General features: G+C 42.2%; 1 protein-coding gene and 1 long non-coding RNA gene across 5 annotated transcripts in view; one reads left to right on the top strand and one right to left on the bottom strand.

Annotated features, from left to right (window-relative positions):
• Positions 1-15,590, bottom strand: part of LOC138165299 (uncharacterized) — a 37,456-nt gene extending 21,866 nt beyond the window's left edge. Inside the window, exons 1-2 of the long non-coding RNA XR_011169334.1 lie at positions 15,346-15,590; positions 10,701-10,847 (exon numbers count right to left, since the gene is read on the bottom strand). This is a non-coding gene — a long non-coding RNA (uncharacterized lncRNA). The remainder of the gene's footprint in view (positions 1-10,700; positions 10,848-15,345) is intronic.
• The window catches only part of LOC138165296 (FGGY carbohydrate kinase domain-containing protein-like), a 545,803-nt gene continuing 541,840 nt past the window's right edge, over positions 14,842-18,804 (top strand). For 2 of the 4 annotated variants that reach the window (XM_069093467.1, XM_069093466.1), the window contains exon 1: positions 14,863-14,998. Coding sequence is in view for 2 of the 4 variants with exons in the window: in XM_069093464.1 (XP_068949565.1) it covers positions 14,877-14,986 (110 nt within the window). In the remaining 2 variants the exon portion in view is untranslated. Of the gene's footprint in view, positions 14,999-18,804 lie in introns of all 4 variants that reach the window. The other 2 variants (XM_069093464.1, XM_069093465.1) reach the window with 2 other exon arrangements.

Genomic DNA, 18,804 nt, shown 5'->3' with positions numbered 1-18,804 from the left:
CTATATAAATGCTTATTCCCTCCCTCCTTCATTTCTTAGCTCTTTTCCTTTGTCCAAGAACATGTTAGCCTTTGGGAGGGCCACAGGAAGGGATGACTCTTCTGAGCTTTGACCGGGCCTAGCCAGCAGCTCCAGCTGATTCTTGCCCTCTTCCCTTACCCCCTTTCACCATCTGCTGCCTCAATATAGAAATCATCCATCCCTTGAGGTTTGGGGGTTAAAAATGTTGAGGAGGTTTACCACAATGTTTGCATTTCTTTTAAAATGACTCAGGGTCAAAATACGGAAAGTCCAATTGTGGGCAAAAGGAGAGAAAGGATAGCATACTAAGGCTTTAGCTAAGAAGTTTTGGTGGGGAAAGGGGGGGTCAGGCAGGGTGAAATAAGAGGAAGGAAGATGTAATGTTTTGTCCTGAAAGCATTTTCAAAATGGCATATTTCATATGGAATTTTCCAATTTAGTGCACACAATATCCATACATATTAATTCTGTAGGGGATTTTTCATTAGATTGTGAGCTCCTGGAGGACAGGGACTGTCTTTTGCCTCTTTATATCCCCAGTTATCATAGTGTCTGACAAATGGTGGGAGCTTAATAAATGTTTATTGTTTCATACTTGACCTTTGGCAATGATCCTCTTTCATATTTCCATGGCGGCTTACCATTTTTAAATGAAGTTTCACATATACAATTTTAAAATTGGATTCTCACAAAATTCCAGCATGACAGTTGCAACAGGCATTTTAGTGTCCTTATTTTATAAATGAAGAAACAGAGACTCAAAGATAGTAAGTGACTTACCTAAGGTCACACAATTAGAGAGGAATAGAGTGGCATCTAATCCATAGGTCATTTAAGGCTTCCTCCAGGGGCTTCCCATCTGTCTGGCTTTTTCTTTTGTTTTCAACAGTGAGAAGTGGGAAGAAATGCCCTGCCCTTTTAAGTTGCTTCAAAGCATACAGATAATATCTTCAGAGTCTCACTTTCCCTTCCTAGGAAAGGCTGAATAGCAGCTCTTCATGGTTAGGACGTTAATACAGCAAAACTCTGGCTATTATGTTTCATTATCAATGGAAAGAAAAGAGGCAATCCCTTCTTAGCACAACGGGCAATGGGTTCATAAGCCCTGACCCCCCCCCCCCTTAGCAAATTGTTGTTCAGTCTTTTTTTTTTTTTCAGTCATGTCTCCCTATTGGGTTTTTCTGGCAAAGTCACTGAAGTGGTTTTCCATTTCCTTCTTCAGCTCATTTTGCAGATGAGGAAACTGGGGTAAACAGGGTTAAATGACTTGCCCAGGATCACACTGTTACGTAGTATTTTAGGCCAGATTTGAGCTCAGGGAGATGTCTTCCTGTACTACCTAGCTACCCTTAGGAAATACATGACTATAATTCCTTACATCATTGAATCATAGTTTGAGAGCTAGGAGAGACCTGAGTGTAATCAAATCTAACCTCATCATTTTTCCAATGAAGAAATGAAGCCTAGAAAGGTAAAGGGACTTGCTGAGGGTCCCACCCTAGGACAGTGAGGAGGATGGCTGTGCCAAAGAGGAAGCTATGGGAGAGGAGAGTTGTGTCTCTGTCACAAGGCCAGAGGGAGGCTTTGCTAACATCTTCTCTTTATAAAAGGGCAGAACAACTTCCCCTTCCCACATGCTTCATGAATTCCCCATTGTTTCAGAATCACAGATTTTATCTAGCAGGGACCCCCATCTACTCTGAACCTATCAATTTCCTGGCATGAAAAATTCCCAGAAATAGGGAAGAAATTTGCCCCAAATCATATAGACAAGAAGAGAGACATAATATAAATTCAGTTCTATTGACTTGTACTATTGCCACAAAATCACCCTGCCCCTCAAAGTCCAAGGGCAAGGACAGAAACCATTATCAGATGAGAAGGTAATTAGGAAATTGGTTGGATGGCCAGATACAAAGAACAGTCAATAAGACTTGATGTCAACTAGAAAGGTCTTGAGCAGAGAGATTTTTGCTTCCTCCTCTCCTGTTTTAATATTGACTTGTATAAATGGATAGATGGTACTATTACCACATTTATAAATATGAGGAGGAGTGATCACGCTGGGTGACAGATTGAATTCAAAAGCATCTTGACATGTTAGAATATTGGGATGCATAGAATAGAATATAATTTTGTTAAGTATAAATGTTCATTTTCCACCCCCATTAAAAGAAAATCAGCTTCACAAGTACAAGATGGCACATTGGGAAAGAGGTTGGCAGTGCCTAAACAGTCATTCAGCTGAAAACAGTCTCAGCATGTCAGTAGACTGAATGCTCAATATGAGTCAATAGTGTGATATGGCATCTCAGAAATCTGACAGTCTCAGGATGGTTTTAGGGAAGTATAATGTCCAGGACGAAGAAGATTGGCCCATTCTACTTTGCCCTGGCTGGACCATGGCTAGAAGACTGGCTTTGGTTTTTGGTGGCCCCTTTTATATAGGACAGTGATAAGCTGAGAGCATCCAACCAGAGAGATGGTTCTTTTTCTGGTGCCTGTCAGAGAAGCAGTAAGGGTTCTTGACCTAGGCTCCGTGGTCTTGTGTTTGCTTTGTTCTGTTTTGTTTTGTTGAGGCTTGATCCCTCTTTCTCACCCAGGCTGGAGGTGCAGGAGCCACCCATAGACCCGAGCCCACTGCTGATGGGCAGAGAAGCTCTGACCTCTGCTATCCTCCCCCCTCCAGTGGGTCCCTTTCACATACAGCTGAACTTGATCCTGTCAAGTCTCCTTCCAGCTTTCAAATTCCACGATTCTGTGATCAACAGTCTATGAAAAATTAGAATTTTTCCCAATAATAAATTTCTGAAAATTGTAAAATTGGAACAGGTTTCTTGGAGAGGCTGGGACCCTTTGCTTTATAGGTCTTCAAACAACAGTTGGAAGACCCCTTGTTAGATGAATTAGCGTGGGGATTCCTTTCACACTTGGTTGTTCTAGATGGCTACTGAGGCTCTTTCCAGCTCTCATATTCTGTAATCAAGTCCAAGACAAACCCCAAGAATCTCAGAAAAGGGAAGGTTGAACATAGAAGATTGCAGCAGCAAGCACCCTAGCATACCCAGGGTGGCTGCCAACACAGGTTCTAAGATCTGCTTTCCTAAAGGAAAGCAACTCAGAATGGGTTAACAATCTTGCTTTAAGCAAACCTATGTCATTTACCTAGTTCAGGGGGAAAAGGTCAGTACCCTGAACTTCAGAGAATACAAACAAGTTACAAGCAGACAACAAATACAGAGAAACATTAGTAGACAGTCTTCCAACTGTCTGACCATTACATCCATACTTAGTCAGTTACCAGAGAGGGAAGCACCAACATCTGGGTTTTCAAAGCCAGGGGCTCAACGGCTGCCCAGAGTCTCATCTGGTCAAGTCACACAACTCTTCTCAAAGTGAACCTCAAAACAAAGCCTCACATCGGGGTATATATAGCCTTCTCCTGGGTCAGAGACCATCACAGCCCTCAGGACCCACTGCCCAATCACAAAGCATTAAGGTGTGGGCATTCCTGAAAAACAAGCCTCCTGCCACAGGCTCCAAGTGACCACATTCAGCCTATTAGGGGGCAGAGTATATTTTCAAATCAAAGAAGGTTCTCAAAGTCACTTAAGCCTATCAAAGGGCCTAGGGGCAGGAAAGATCTTAGATTCCCATTCCCATAACAAAGATGTGATTAATCTGTGATCTAGTGGGAGTGTTCTTTTAGATCCCAGGTCTCTGAAGATAGGAGCACACCCTCCTCCTAACTAGGCTTTCCTTTGTCTCCCTTTACTCTCTTTCCTTGGTGAGAATGAGGACTATTTAAGCGTAATTTTGAGAATGGGTCCATAAGTTTCACCAGACTGGCAGACAGTTCCATTACATACAGACACACACATACAAGGGCACACACACGCCACAATGATGAGTCCATGGTGTACTGGGAAAAGAGGTATGCTTGGAATCAGAGGATGTAGGTTCAACACCCACCTGGGCTACTTGCTACCTGTGTGAACTTAAGCAAGTCCTTAACTTCCATGGGCATCTTCTGTTAAGCAAGGAGGACCCGATCATTGCTAATGTTACTTCTAAGATCCTATGATTAGATGGCCTCTGAGGTCCTTCCCATCTCTAAGCTTCTGTGCTTGCGTGGTTGGGGGATGGGAGGGATGGTGTGTACAAAATGACAGAGGGGGAAACCCCCACCTCTTCCAGCACAAGTCAGAAGAACTGGTTAACCCAGTCCTTCTCCTCACAGAGGGAAAGAGCAAAAGGAGATGGACATAGAGATTAGTGAAGGGAGGGCACATTCCTTTCTACAGAGTCCTGGGGTCTAAGAGAACACTCCCGCTAGATCACAGATTAATCACATCTTCTATTTTCAACATGTCCTTTTCTGAGATTCTTAGGGTTTGTCCTGGACACGATTGCACAATTCAAGAGCTGGAAGGAGCCTTACTAGCCATTGAACCCAGCTATACGTGAAAGGGATCTCCACTGTGAGGTGCCCAACAAGGGGTCATCCAGCTGCTGTTTGAAGACCTACAAAGCAGGAGATCCTAGCCACTCCAATTCCTTCCAATTTCAGCCAATTCTCATTGTGAAGAAGTTTGTTGGTTTTAGTTTGTTTTTGTGTTTTGTTTGTTCCCTGACATCAAGTTTAAACGATTTTCAGCTCTCCCCTCCTTTCTCTTGACTCTGCTGTTTGGGACCAAATCTAACCCCTCTTTTATATGATGGCCCCGTCACAGAGTTGAAGCCAGTCATCATCTCCCCCATCCTCAAACGCACACAAACACACACACACACACACACACACACACACACACACACCTTAGACTTCACCAGGCTTAATATCCTCAGTCCTTCTGACCAATCTTTATGTATTGTGGACTCTTGGTTGCTCCCCAAGATTCTCTCTAATGTCTGATCCTGTGGAGGATCCCAAAGAGTTAGGAAAGGAGCCTGAAAAGCCTCTTCAGGACTTGCCTTATGACGGGGTGCTCTAAGAGGCTGTTTACATAGTTGGAAGGCAGGGACACTGACCCAACCCAGCTGATCCCAGCCATCTCCCTCAGTGGCCCACTATGCAGCCCGTTTTTTTTTTTTTTCCTTCATTAATAACCGTTAGAGGCAGCGTTTGAACCTGGTTTTTCTCTTCATGTCTAAAAGACTACCTCTACTCCTTCTTTGATTTTCATTCTTCTTAGTTAAGGCCTTCTCATTCTGGAAGGCACTTTTGAAATGAAAATGTATTTTCTGGCTGTGGAAACATCATTACATAGTATCTCTGATGGGTAGATAATTCTATCTTTGGGGTTAAAATCTGAAGCAATCAGTGAAGTTACAAAGGAGGTAAATTTTGGTTCAACGGAATAGTTCCTGACAATCACAGCTGTCCAGAATCCTAGGAGGTTGGGCCCTGCCTTCCTGGAGGTCTTTAAGCAAAGACTATCTGAATAGTTTTTAAGGGACATAGTGGATAGGGAGCTGACCTCAGAGCCAGAAAGATTTGGCTTCAAGGCCAGCCTCTGACACCTATTTGGACGACCTTGGGGAAAGTCTCTTAGACTCTTGTGTTGGATACCTTGAAAAAAAAACTCTCCTCCAAAATATACCCTACAGATGTGAATCCAATATTTTCTTGAAGACCTTTAGTGAGGATAGACCCACCACCCACTGATTCATGCCTCTCTACTTACAGATAGCTTTAATTCAAGGGAAGTAGTTTTATTTCTTCCCCCTGACATCAAGCCTGCATTTATCTGTTTAGTTCCGCCCTCTGAGGTCACACACTCCAGAAATGGTTTACTCATGGTAAAATAAGTGGGACTATCACCTCTTTATCCCTAGATACAAGACAATTGTCTCAATACAGCCTACAATCACAATTAGCCTTCTTGACTATCATGTTTCACTGTTGACTCATTGGATCTGTGACGCATTGAAACTCACAGCTATTTTTTAGAAGAGCCATCTGGTCATATGTCCCTCATATACAATGCCTACCCCAGTCCCTAGCCTGGCATATAGTAAGTACTTAATACCTGCTGGTTGATTGATTAATTTTGTACTTGTGAAATTGAAATTTTTTTTAATTCAAGTAGAAGTCTATTAAATTTACCTATTTGGCTTAATATACTTTATTTTTTATTTTTTTCTTTTGGAGGGGCAATTGGGGTTAAGTGACTTCTCAAGGTCACAGGGCTAGTAAGTGTTAAGTGTCTGAGATCACGTTTGAACTCAGATCCTCCTGAGTCCAGGGTTGGTGCTCTATTCACTGAGCCACCTAGCCACCCCTTGGCTTAACATTCTGACCTGACAAATCTTTTTAAATGCTGACTCTGTCCTTTGGTGGATTTATTATTCTTACCAACTTTGTGTCATCTGCCAATCTGTTAGCTGCTGGCTTCAGGATCAGGTGGAACTAATTTGTTTCTGAGTCCTTTCCAACTTAGAGTTGGTATGAGGTGGTAGGAACTCAAGAGAATCTTCTTTCTACTACCTGTAATGTAGTGGAAAGAATATAGAATATAAAATATAGAGAATCAGGCAGTTTAGACTCTAGTCCTAACTCTGACGATGGGTGAGTGTGGACAAATTATCGCTCCTTTCTGGAGCTCAGCTACCCAGATATTTTATAAGACCATGTCTATATTGTTCTGTCAGTAGGCTTTCTTGGCATTCAATTCAATTCAGCAAACTTTTCTACATCATTGCATCAAAGGCTTATTCCTTCTCTTTGATTGTAGTCCAGATTTGGGGGCTGCTATCCCAAACTCCATTTGCTCTGGCAGGCAGACGATGGCTGACCACTTCTCCTCTCTGAGTTCTAGGGGATTTTTAGGAACTGAGGAATGATTTTCTATATTTTGTCGCATGAGCCCCCACCAGCATGTTTCCCTGATGATTAGCAGTTGCTATCAGTCAGGCAGACACTTAGAAACAGGTATTTACCAAGCTGTCAAAGTAAGAGCAATTGGTACAAAATATCCTTCACCAAAAAGTGGGGAGACTTGCCCCCACAAGTGTATACATAGTTTAAGGGAAAGTGAGCTCAAGATAGAAGTCATGTAGTAAAGTCACAATTCATGGAAGTCCTTTTAGAAGAAGTCCTTTTCTTTTCTTAATGGGCCTAATATGAAATTCTTCTTAGACATAGTATAGCTTTCTATCAGTATCTTTGTGGGATACTAAAGCTGATGTTTCTTAGTATGTCTAGTTTTTCTTTGGATCATTAGCTGTTCTGAGAATGCTTCTAGTGCCCTAATGAGAAGATCAAGTCCTCCAACTTTTTGAAGTACACAAAAATCATTTCTGGTCAAGGTCAGGGGGAGTTGATAGATATTCTTTCCCTCACCCTTCCCCAAATAATTCCCTTTCAGGGATTTGGCTGGAACTTGTCTCTCCTCTATGCCTCCAGACACATGAATGGTCAATTCCAAACTTGTTTGCTATTTTGTACAAGACTCAAAGGATGTGACTGCATCCTCAACCAATCTCAATACACGTCTTAAGTAGCATTATTTCCTTTCATCTAATCATCTTCCCTTTTTTCAAATCAAATATTTTTCACGTCTAGTTTAATGCCTTTGATTGATTGGTTGATTCAATTGAACCCTAAGCTTTATTCACATATATATCATAGCTTTGATTAATTGGTTAAATTGAGAAGTCTGGACTCTATAATAACTGACCTAGTGTTATTATAACATCATTTCCTTATTCCAGTCAAGGAAGAAAAAGAAGGATTTTCTCTTAAGTGGATCAAAGCCAGGCCTCTTACCCTTAGTTGGTCACTGTTCTCATTCTATCAAAAGGGAGAATGAAGTCTCTCCATGAATTTCTTAACCAGCTTCCTCAAAAAAGTGGTTACACCTCTGCTAAGGGGAAAGGGATGTAAAGGATTTAATGATAGTTAAAGAAAGATTGATAAGGTTCCTCCCTTATATAAGTCCTAAGAATTCAGACTAGGAGGCTAAGAAAAATAATTTCCTAATATTTCTAGAAGAAGCATCAAGTGGACCATTGGTTTGCTTCACAGTGGTTAGGGAAAGAGGTCAGTAGAAATTTGGAAAATTAAAAGCACCTTCATGTAGAAGGGAATGCTGAGCTGCGTCGTGAGAGAAAAAAGGGAATCTATGGGGCAAAAAGAATATTTGAAAATGAAAAATAGTTCACATTTACAAGAAGTTTACATTTAATGGATAGGATAATTTCTGCTTGGCAGGTCTGCAATAAAAAATGAGCACATTTAGACAAGGGGCTTGGGTCACAACCATCTCCCCAGAGGAGCTTTCTCTTTTCTCCTGCTGGACCAGTCCTCCAATGTTTTCTATTTCTATTCAGGCCATACCATTCTTTCAGTCAAGAAAGTTCACAGCCTAAGAGTCCACTTTGGTTCTTATACCAATGAGTAACTCTTTCTTCCTATAACCAATGATCTTACAGTTCTGTCTCTGCAACCCTCTATTACTGTGCCTGTTCTTTCTACTCACACAGCTGTCAGCCAAGTTCAGGCAGTAGTCACCCTTACATAGACTATTGAAAACACCTCCTCATTGCACTCCTGGCTTCCACACTTCCTCTTTTCCAATCCATAGTCCATAACAACAACAAAACATCTTCCTAAAATACAAGACTGTCCATATTGCTTCCTTACTCAAACAATTATGATACTCTGCTGTTCAGGATAAAACACCAAGTTCTCATTGTGTTGTAACAAAGCTGCACCATCTGGTTCCATCAAAACTTTACAGGTTTATTGCCTATTACTCCCTTGGCACAGACAAAGTGGCCCATTGACTGTTCCTCGAACTCTACAATCTCTCTCCTCCCTTCATGTCTTTATACGTGCCTGGAATGCATCCTTCTATCATTTGATTCCTTCAAGGCTCCGTTTAAGTGCTGCTAAATACTAAAGAAAGGTTTTCCCAATGCCCAAAATGGTTAGTTATCTTTTCCTCCTCAAATTATCAGACATACATTTACCTGTTTCCATGTTGTGTCCCCATAGTGAAATATTAACTCCTTATTAGAAGAAATATTCCTCTTCCTGTCACCATAGCTCCTACATCTAGGACATGGCAGGAATTTAACGAATTCTTATTGGAGGAGATTTAACTGAATTGGACTGGGTTTGACTAGATTGAATTTATGAATGTGGTATCTTACCAATCCAGGTAATGGCTTCAGATAATGATGTAAAAGGGTCGGGTCATGGGGCTGAGGAAGAGCTTCCAGAGGTCAATGGAGAAAGCTGATCAATCTTGCTGCCTCCCAGAACTCATTGCACTAAACCGCTGCTGAGCAGGAAAAAGATTGCTCACATTTCCCGCATTTCACAATCCAGAAAGAGAGTTGTTCTTTTCCTCTGCCTTAAATGTCCTGTGCTACACTCAGATCTTGCACCTTCTTGTGTTACTTACTTTTAGCAGAGAAGACATCATTGAATCAAAGCCAAGTCACTAACGTCCTTTGTACTAGGGCCTACTAGAGACATGATGATGAAGCCTTAATAATACTGAAACTCTGTGTTGTGTTTTTCACTTGTCAAAGAAATCTCATTTACCCAACAATAGTATTCTAGCCTCAAATAAGGCCTGCTTGTAGGAAGTAAGTAGGAAACACACGCACACACACTCACACACATACACACACTCACACACAAACACACACTCACACACACAAATGGATGGAGAGACAGACAAGTAGATAGAAAGGGACTGTGCCTGTGATTTAATTGATAAAAAAATAACTCCCCATGTATGGAAATTCCCACCACCTATATAGCCTGGAACCTTCCTCTGTAACTTAGAACATTTAACTCCTTGGTGCTCAGGGCAACTCCATAAAAATATGTGTCAGATGGATGATTTTAACCCTGGTCTTCCTGGTATGAAGGCCATCTCTCTTTCCACCATCCCCTTCTGTCTCTTTATACAGAGATAAGTGTATGTGCATATCTACATTTATGTGTATTTATATACATGCATTCATATCTCCTACCAATAACATTTCATGCAGTCATAAAACATACATGTATGCTGATATTGTATATTTATATGTGTAATTCATATGGGTAAACAGGTTTATATAGAGAATTTATAGATGTAAAAATAGTTACATATTATATATATATATCTTTATTATAGATACATATATCTCCTACTTATAGTCACACAACACTAACACTAAGAAAATGAACTATGTACTTAGGTACAAAATATATGTGGAGTAAGGTGGGGGGGCACTTCCATCTGTAGAGTCTGACAATGGCCCCAATATACACATGACCCAACGAGAGAAGCCTGTTGTCCCAGCACTGTAAAGGGTCACTTTGATGTCAAAAGGGGGGAATTGTAACCCTGTCATTGGAACATTCCTCTTTACCTAAGGACCCAAGTCTACTATGGGGCAATTTCTCGCAATTTCTTCCCGGCTGATTTTAATATTGCTGATGTGCTCAGAAATTCCTGATCACATTGGCATCTGCCTTCCTTTTTTTTCCCTCTCCTTGGTGGCCTCTGGGAATCTTAGCATTGATACTCCCCGATCAGGAGTATCCTCACCTGTGCTCAGGCTAAAAAGACATCAAATCCAGAACTAGTTTGATTTAATACAACAAAGGCATGGAAAGGAAGGGTATCCAATTTCATAGAGTCCAGAAAGGCTCCTTCCCTTTCCAGGGCACCTACCTCTTTCCACAGGGACCACCAGACCATGGTGCTGCCTTACGTGGGCTGCCACCTCCCTGTTGCAATATGGAGAAAGACCTCAGGGCTGCTAGAGTCAAGAAATCCTCCTTTCTGATAGCACCTCTACTCCTCCAGGAACGTGGAGACCTGGGAGGAAAGGAGAGTGAAACATTGTCATGCGGAAGATACATTTGTTCTGTTTGTCTCCCGGCTCCCACAGAGCTGATGAAGGTGATGGTGGTAGCAGTGATGAGGGTGGTGATGGGGGTTGTGGCGACCGTCATAGAGAGTGTCGAAAGTTTGCAAAGCACATCATTAGGAGCACTGGGGAGAGAGAGAGTTGTTTGACATAGGGACACATTAATAGTCAGCCACCAGTGGAATAGGCTGCCTCTCCCCCCTTCCTTGTCCCCTGCTTTGACTTCTTCCAAAAGGGGGCTTATGCTTGCCAAGCGTATTGGGGACAGCGCCATTGCTCCTGGACTTTGGGCCTCCTAGGGTTTTTGGGGACACTTATTGTAGGCCTGTTTTTCTAGGTTGATTGAACCTGTTAGAGTTTATCTGAGGGTAGGGAACTTGCAGCCTTGAGGCCACATGGGGCCTTCTAGGTCTTTGGGTGCAGCCTTTTGACTAAGTACAGGTTTTATAGAACAAATTCTTTTATCAAGGGGATTTGTTCTGCGATGTTTGGATTCAGTCAAAGTTTGCACTTGAGGACCTAGAGGTCCCCATGTGGTCACCTCTGGTTTATACTCTGCTGGCAGAGGTTCCCAAAATCGAGGTTACTTTGATTTCTCCTGCTTTGAGGCATTAGAGGATTTTAGTGAAGGGGAAAAAAAAAAAAAAAAAAACCTTTTTTGGTCCAGACTTGTGCTTTCATGAGAGCAGAGTATGGAAATTATTCACCAGTGCAGAGAAGCAGCTGCTTTGCCCCATGTAGTCTTCTGTAGTTTCCAAAGGGGTGTTGAGAGTGTCTAGGGCCTGTTTATGCTCAAAGGGCCAGGAGGGCCCTTGGCAGGACCTGGGACTACGAGGCCAGGCCCCTCACCTCAATGTTGCATGCCTTTTTGGAGAAAACAAAAGGAACCCCACACAAAGAGGAATGTCACAGTGGTGTAGTGGGAAGGTGGGGGAATTTGGAGGTAGAGGACATGCCCACTTGGTTGCTTTCTGCTGCTGCTGATGACTATTACACTGGAATGGCCTAATGGAGTGGGGGCAGGGGGGGATATTGCTGAATCTGGAGCGAGAGGATGCCAGCACAGGCATCTACTCTGAATACTGTCTGTCATTTATAGCTCAGGTGATCTTGGGCAGCTCCCCTTAATCTCAGTGAACCCCAATGCCCTGCTCTGTAAACAAGAAGGGACTAATTAGATAACCTCTAAGGTTCCTTCCAATTCTGAAACTGTGATCAGGTGAGTGAAGGGTTAAGAAAATAATTATAAAGTTCACATTGTAGTATCTGGCATATAATAAGTGTTATATAAATATTAGTTACAACTGCCACTAAATACTGAAAGATTTAGGAGCAAAACGGAGAATTCCTATAATCAAAAGGAAGATGGAACCACGTGACCCAAGGTTAGACAAAGCCTGGATCTGGGCCCTGATCTTCAAGCTTCCTTTCTATTGCCCTGTGCCCATCCTCACTTATCCTAGAGAAGCTTCCTTGCATCATCATCATTTTGCAAAAAAACTCTCTGTTGTTGTGTGGGTTTTGCTGGGTTTTTGGGGGGGGGGTAGAGGATGGGAGTGGAGTATAAGTTTGTAATACAGCTTGTCAACTATATGTCTCCCTTAGATTTTTTAAAATATTAATTTATTAGTTTTTATATTAAGTAAATTACCTCCTGTATTCTTTCCTTTCTCCTTCCCTAGCCAGAAAGCTATACCTTATAAGAAAATACTTTAAGGAAGAAGAGGAAAAGAAAGAAATCAACAAAACTGGTATTAAAAACCTTGAGAATATATGAAATGTTCCTAAACTATAGACTTCTCTGTTCCAAACCCCATACCTCCTCAAAGGAGAGAAGGGTATCTTCTCATGTCTTTTCTTTGTTAATTTTGTAACAGTCCACTTCAAAAAAATTAATTTGATTTTAAGGTTTCAATTCTCTCTCACTCCTTACTCTCATTAAGAAAGCAGGGAAGGGGCGGCCAGGTAGCACAGCGAGTAAGAGCACCGGCTCCAGTGTTGAGAAGACCTGGAGATCGAATCCCGGGCTCAGACACTCAGCACCCACCCAGAAACACCTGGCCGTGTAACCTTGAGCAAGCTATTTAACCCCAATTGCTTAAAAAAAAAGAAAGCAGGGAAAACAAAACCTGTTACAAATGTGTGTGGCTAAGTAAGACAAATTCCTGACTTGACCATGTCCAGAAGCAAAAACATAATATCTAATCTGTATTCTGAGTTCATTGACTTTCTATCTAGAGGCAGACAGTGTTTCATCACGAGTCTGCTAGAATTGTGCTTGGTCCTTGTGTCGAGCAGTTTCAAAGTCTTTCAGAATTGTTTATCTTTATGATATCATTATCATTATATAAATCGTTCCCATGATTCTTCTTATTTCACTCTGCCTTAGTTCATATGAATATTCCAGGTTTTTCTGAAACCAGCTCCTTCATCATTTCTTACAGCACAACAGCATTCCCTCACATTCACGTACGCTGACTTGTTCAGCCATTCCTCAATTGATGAGCACTGCCTCAGTTTCTAGTTTATTGCCCCAGAAACTCCAAAGAGCTTCTAGAAATATTGTTGTACATGTGAGTCCTTTGTGCCTTTCTTCTATTCTTTTGGGGTATGACATATGATATCAATAGGCCAAGAGGTAAAACGTTCCCTTTCATCTGTGTTCTGGTCATTGTTCTTTTCATGCTCATGATTATATATTGTTTTCTGTGGTCTGCTTGCTTGTTTTCCCTTGTCTTATATGTCTTCACTTCCCTACATTCATGATACTCATCACTTCTTATAGAAGTCTTACATTCACACTTATTTAAGCATTGCTCAGTCAATAGGCATCTACTTTATTTAATTTGTGCTTCTGCAAAACTGTTGCTGTAAATATTTTTGAGATTGGGGGGCCCTTTCTTTTTTTTGATTAATGGCCTCTTTGGAAGTGTTACCTAACAGTGGAATCTGTATCAAACGCTTTGGACATTTAGTCTACTTTATTTGCATAACTCCAAATTGCTTTCCATAATGCCTGAACCAATTCATACACTCACCAAAAAACATTAGTGTGCCTGATTTTCCATAGTTCCTCTGATAGTGAATATTTCCTTCTTTGATTATCTTTACCAATTTGCTATATATGAAATGAAACTGGAGAGTTATTTTGATTTGTGCAACTCTTATTATTAGTAATTTGGAAAAGAGACATCAAACAAGCCATGGCCCAGACTCTCGACCTTCAACACTCCTGAGTAAGGCTCAAACAAGATTAATATGTAATTGGAAAATATTGAACCAAAGAAATAAAAATATAGTAGAGCTTAGATAATGTTAATATGTAGTTTTTTAAGTCAAAATGAAGTTTCAGGAATCCTTAGTGGTCTCCATTTCTCTTTGAGTTACATGTGAAGCATTCTTTCATTTGGAAGGTAATATTTTGCAAGTCTTTTGAGAATTTCTTCATTTCTGTGGAGCATTCAGCTCTTGGAGAATGACTCGTTGCTTTGTTCTTTGTGCATGAATGTCAATCATCTGAAATATTTGATCTAAAGACTTTTCCTTCCCTTATACTTTTATATACATATATAAATGTGTGTATACACACATATTCTTTCCCTTATACTTTTATATATTTATTTTGAATAAATTAAAATTTATGTTAAATGAAAGCAAACTAATAATCTATTATTAATACTATATTGGTTTTAATACTGTCTTTGAAAAATAGTTGATTTTGTTTTCCCTTAGGTTTTAGGAGAGATGGCTCTACTTTGCGCCCTTGACCCCTGCAGGTGAGGCTGGCTGGTCAGTGAGCCCACAGGCCCAACAGGAGTGTGTGGCCTGGCTTCCGGTGAGCTGGGCAGAAAGAGAAACCAAGTGTCCCCAGGGCAGGGGAGCTGTCAGGGAAAAGAGGGAAGGGAGGAGGAGGAGGAAGAGGAGGAGAGGCCAGAAGGAGGAGGGGAGGTGGCCATCCAATCAAGGAGCGGGTCCAGATGCCAATCTGGAAGTGCTTTCCCCGGGCTGGCGGAGGGGGCTGGGCAGCGGCTGCAGCTCCAGCTGAGGGAGAGCTCCAAGTCAGGCAAACTTGGTGGGCGCTGCCCGGGTAGGTTGTGAAGTAAGTGTGTGACAGCGCTGGGGGAGGGGGCGCGATCGGCCGGGGGGAGAGGATGGGCAGCCCTTGCCCAGCCTCCTGGAGGTGTGCAGGGTCCCCTCGGAATGCGTGCACACACACACACACACACACACGTGCACCCACACCAAGGCACACACACAACCATGCTCACGCACACAGACGTGTGCACCCCCACGCTCACGCCAGCCTGAAGGCCCCTGGAGCTGGCTTCTGCAGAGGCTGGAGGAACCAGGATATGAACCTGCAGGGACTGCAAGGCCTCTCGCTGCCCTTTGCTGGCTGCTCCCCCTCTCCTCTCCTCCTCCCCCCCTCCTCCTTTCCATACTCACCTTTCCCCTCCTCCTTTGGGCCCCGGGCTCTCCTTCAAGCTTCCTTCCGTCCCCCTCTCTCCTCTTTGCACCCATTATTCGCTTCCTCCTTCCTTCTATCTTCTGCCTATTCACTTTCACTAATGAAGTGGGTAGGGCATTAGACTTCAAGCCAAAAACAAAAGCAAACAAACCCAGGTTCAGTTCCTGCTTCAGACACTTAAAGAGAACTAGCTTGGTGATCTATCTGTGCCTCAGTTTCCTTATCTGTAGATAAGAGGGTTGTAAATAAGATGAGGAAACTGAAGCCCAGGGAGCTAGTGACTTGCTCAAGGTCTCTTTCTCTCCCTAATAGTCTTGTTTTCCCCAATTACATGTAAAGATAGTTTTCAACATTCATTTTCATCAAATCTTTTAGTTCCACTTTTTCTCCCTCCCTTTCTTCCCCACTCCCCAAGGCGCAAGCCATCTGATACAGGTTATACATGCCCAATCATGCTAATGAAGTGTCTCCTTCTGTCTCTGTCTCTGTCTCTCATTAAATGGCAGAGCCAGGCCTTGAACCTGGACACTCTCACTCCACATTCCTTGTCTTCGCCCTTGTATTCTTTCTGCTTCAGTTTCTTCCTCTAGAGGTGACTGCAGCTGCACAACATGGTCTCCTCCAGCTCAAATCCACTTCCTGCTTCTTGTACTCACCTCTTGTTTCTTTCCTCCTTCCTCAGTGATTCCTGAGGACTTTCCATTGCCCCTCGCCCTCTTTATTCCAAGATCTACCCCGTATGTGCACAGTTCCCCTGCCTGTGCCCACAGCTAGGACATTGGGGAAGCTCCTGGCACATCGACTGAGCCTGGCATTTTTCAGAGCCTTCTCCTGAACCCCAAGCCCCGCAAATTGTACTTATTAAGTGCTTAGTAAATATTCCCAGCATTAGACTGAGTGTTTGTGACTATCCAAAGAGAAATCTGTCTCCTTAGAGCCTGCAGTTTCCAGAATGAGCCCTGGCCTGTGAATGATCAGTCCTGGGTTCGATTTCTGGTTCTTCCACTTAGCAGCTGTGAGATCCTAGGAAAGGTGTTTCTGTCTCTGAAGCTAACGAGCCATCCTCTTCTATAAAAAGAAGGGCTTGCACTCAAGATGGCCTCTGGGGTCCTTATTACCTCTCACTCTGTACCCCCTGTGCAAACTCTGCACACTTCAGGGTGTCTAGTCCTGATCAAGTCTCAGTTTAAATGTCTCCTCCTCCAGGAAGCCTTTCCTTGCTCCTCTAATTTCTAGAGTCCTCTTCCCCTCCCTTTGGAAACTTTATATTTATTTGATAGACATTTTGGGTTTTTTATACATAAATTCAGAGACCTAGAGCTAGAAGGAAGCTGAGAGATCATCCTGGGAGTTCAACTCCCTCATTTTTCAGAGGGGGAAACTGAGGCTGAGGGAGATGAAGTGATGTGTCCCCCAGGGATGTTGGGTCAGTCAATCAATCAAATAGTCATAAGAGTTGAAACCAAACCCACCTTTTCAGGGCCCTTTCTATTGTAACGTACTGCCTCCTTCCCTGTGTACCCAGAGGAATGGAAGATTCTTGAGGGCAGGAACTGTTTGTTTTTTTCTCTTCGTCTCCCTAGAACCTGGTGCAGTTTCTTGAAAAAAATGCTTTTTGAATGAATGCATGAATTTGGGAGGGGCCCAGTGAAATAATAACTCTCCTCTCTATGGCTCCTGAATAGTCAAAGTCTGTTTAATTACAACCCTCTTATGTGGTACAGAGTGGGAGTGTTAATATGGTCATGTTTCCAGATGAAGTCATCGAAGGTTTGAAAAGTTAAATGACTGGCCTACTAATTAGGAAGATCTGAGTTCAAGTGTAGCTTCAGAGAGTTTCTCGTTGTGCAATCACAGGCAAGTCACTTAGGTACTGTTTGCTTCAGTCTCTTCATTTGTAAAATAGGGATAATATTAGCCCCTAGCTCCCATTGTTGTTATGAGGCTCAAATAACATAACAGTGGCAAAGCACTCAGCAGTGCCCAGCTCATAGTAAGCACTATATGTTTATCATTACCACCCTACCCCCGTCATCACCATCACCATCACCATCATCATCACCCCTATCATCACCATCACCATCATCACCATCACCATCACCATCACCACCACAATCACCATCACCATCACCATCATCACCATCACCATCATCATCATCATCATCATCATCATCATCATCATCATCATCATCATCATCATCATCATCCCTTGTAAGCTTCTGAGATGGGATTCCAGATCAGTATCCCTGACTCTGAGCCAGCATTTCTCCACTGTTCTCTTTCCCTGTTCCACTCTCTGTATAGATGCTTCAATATTAAACATTTCCCCCTGAATTTACAACTACCAAAAAAGAATGGTCTTTTCCCCCCTATGTGGCCTCCTCACTCATTTTTCCATACAGAGATCAAGAAATAAATGTGGATAAACTTTGAGATCTAAGAATTGCGGTACAGTCATTGTAAATATATTGTTGCAGTGGAAGGAAAGGGTGAGTCAAGAAAGAAAATGATGAAGTTACTGGGGAAAGGTTACTTTGGATGTCTGGGCTGCAAGATTAGGTAATGGAAGCTGATCTCTGGAATGACTCTATTTGTGGTTTTGAGATGGTAGGAGAAGTGAGACATTTATCACTCTACCATTAGGGATGTTAAGAGCTGTAGATGGGGAGAGAGAACATTATAGGTATAGGGAACAACGTGGGTAAAATCTCGAAGATGGCAGATGGAATGTAGTAATAGGGAGCCACATAGGTTTATTGAGCAGGGAAGTGACATGATCAGACTAACACTTTAGGAAAATCACTTTGTTAGTTGGTTAGAGGATGGACAGGAATTGGGAGAGATTTGAGGTAGGGAGGCCAATCAACAGGCTATTCAAGTAGCCCAGGGGGAGTTGGCTGCTGTGTGATTGGAGAGAAGATACATTCAAAATTTATTGTAGAGAAAGAAATGATAATTGGCACTTGATTGTCTCTGTGGGGTGAACAAAAACAAGGGTAGATGATGACAAAAAGGTTGTGAGCTTTGGTGACTGAGAGGATAATGGAGTCCTTGACAGAAATAGGGAAGTTCAGAAGAAGAGAGGGTTGGGGGGAAAGTAATGAGTTCTGTTTTGGACATTTTGAGTTTGACTTGTCACAGGGTGGGGGAGGGGGACTTTGTGGGTAGATGAATGGGGGAGGTAGCCATCATTGTTTTGTTACACCACTACACACACACATATAATTATATATGTGTGTGTTATATATCACATATAATATGCTTCCTGATTACAGAACAAGGTTATATTGCATTCTTTTTATTGCAATTTATTGAGTTATTCCTCAATTGATGGATATACACCTTGTTTCCATTTTTTACCACAAAAATGCTACTCTGATTTTTCTTTTCTCCTTTCTTTCTTTCTTTCTTTCTTTCTTTCTTTCTTTCTTTCTTTC

The sequence above is a fragment of the Petaurus breviceps genome, unplaced genomic scaffold (genome assembly GCF_028583685.1).
Source record: "Petaurus breviceps papuanus isolate PSGF00001 unplaced genomic scaffold, PetGlider_PUasm1.0 208, whole genome shotgun sequence".
Classification (NCBI taxonomy): domain Eukaryota; kingdom Metazoa; phylum Chordata; class Mammalia; order Diprotodontia; family Petauridae; genus Petaurus; species Petaurus breviceps.
Note: the sequence above shows the minus strand (reverse complement) of the source record. Positions and strands in the feature narration are given on the sequence as shown.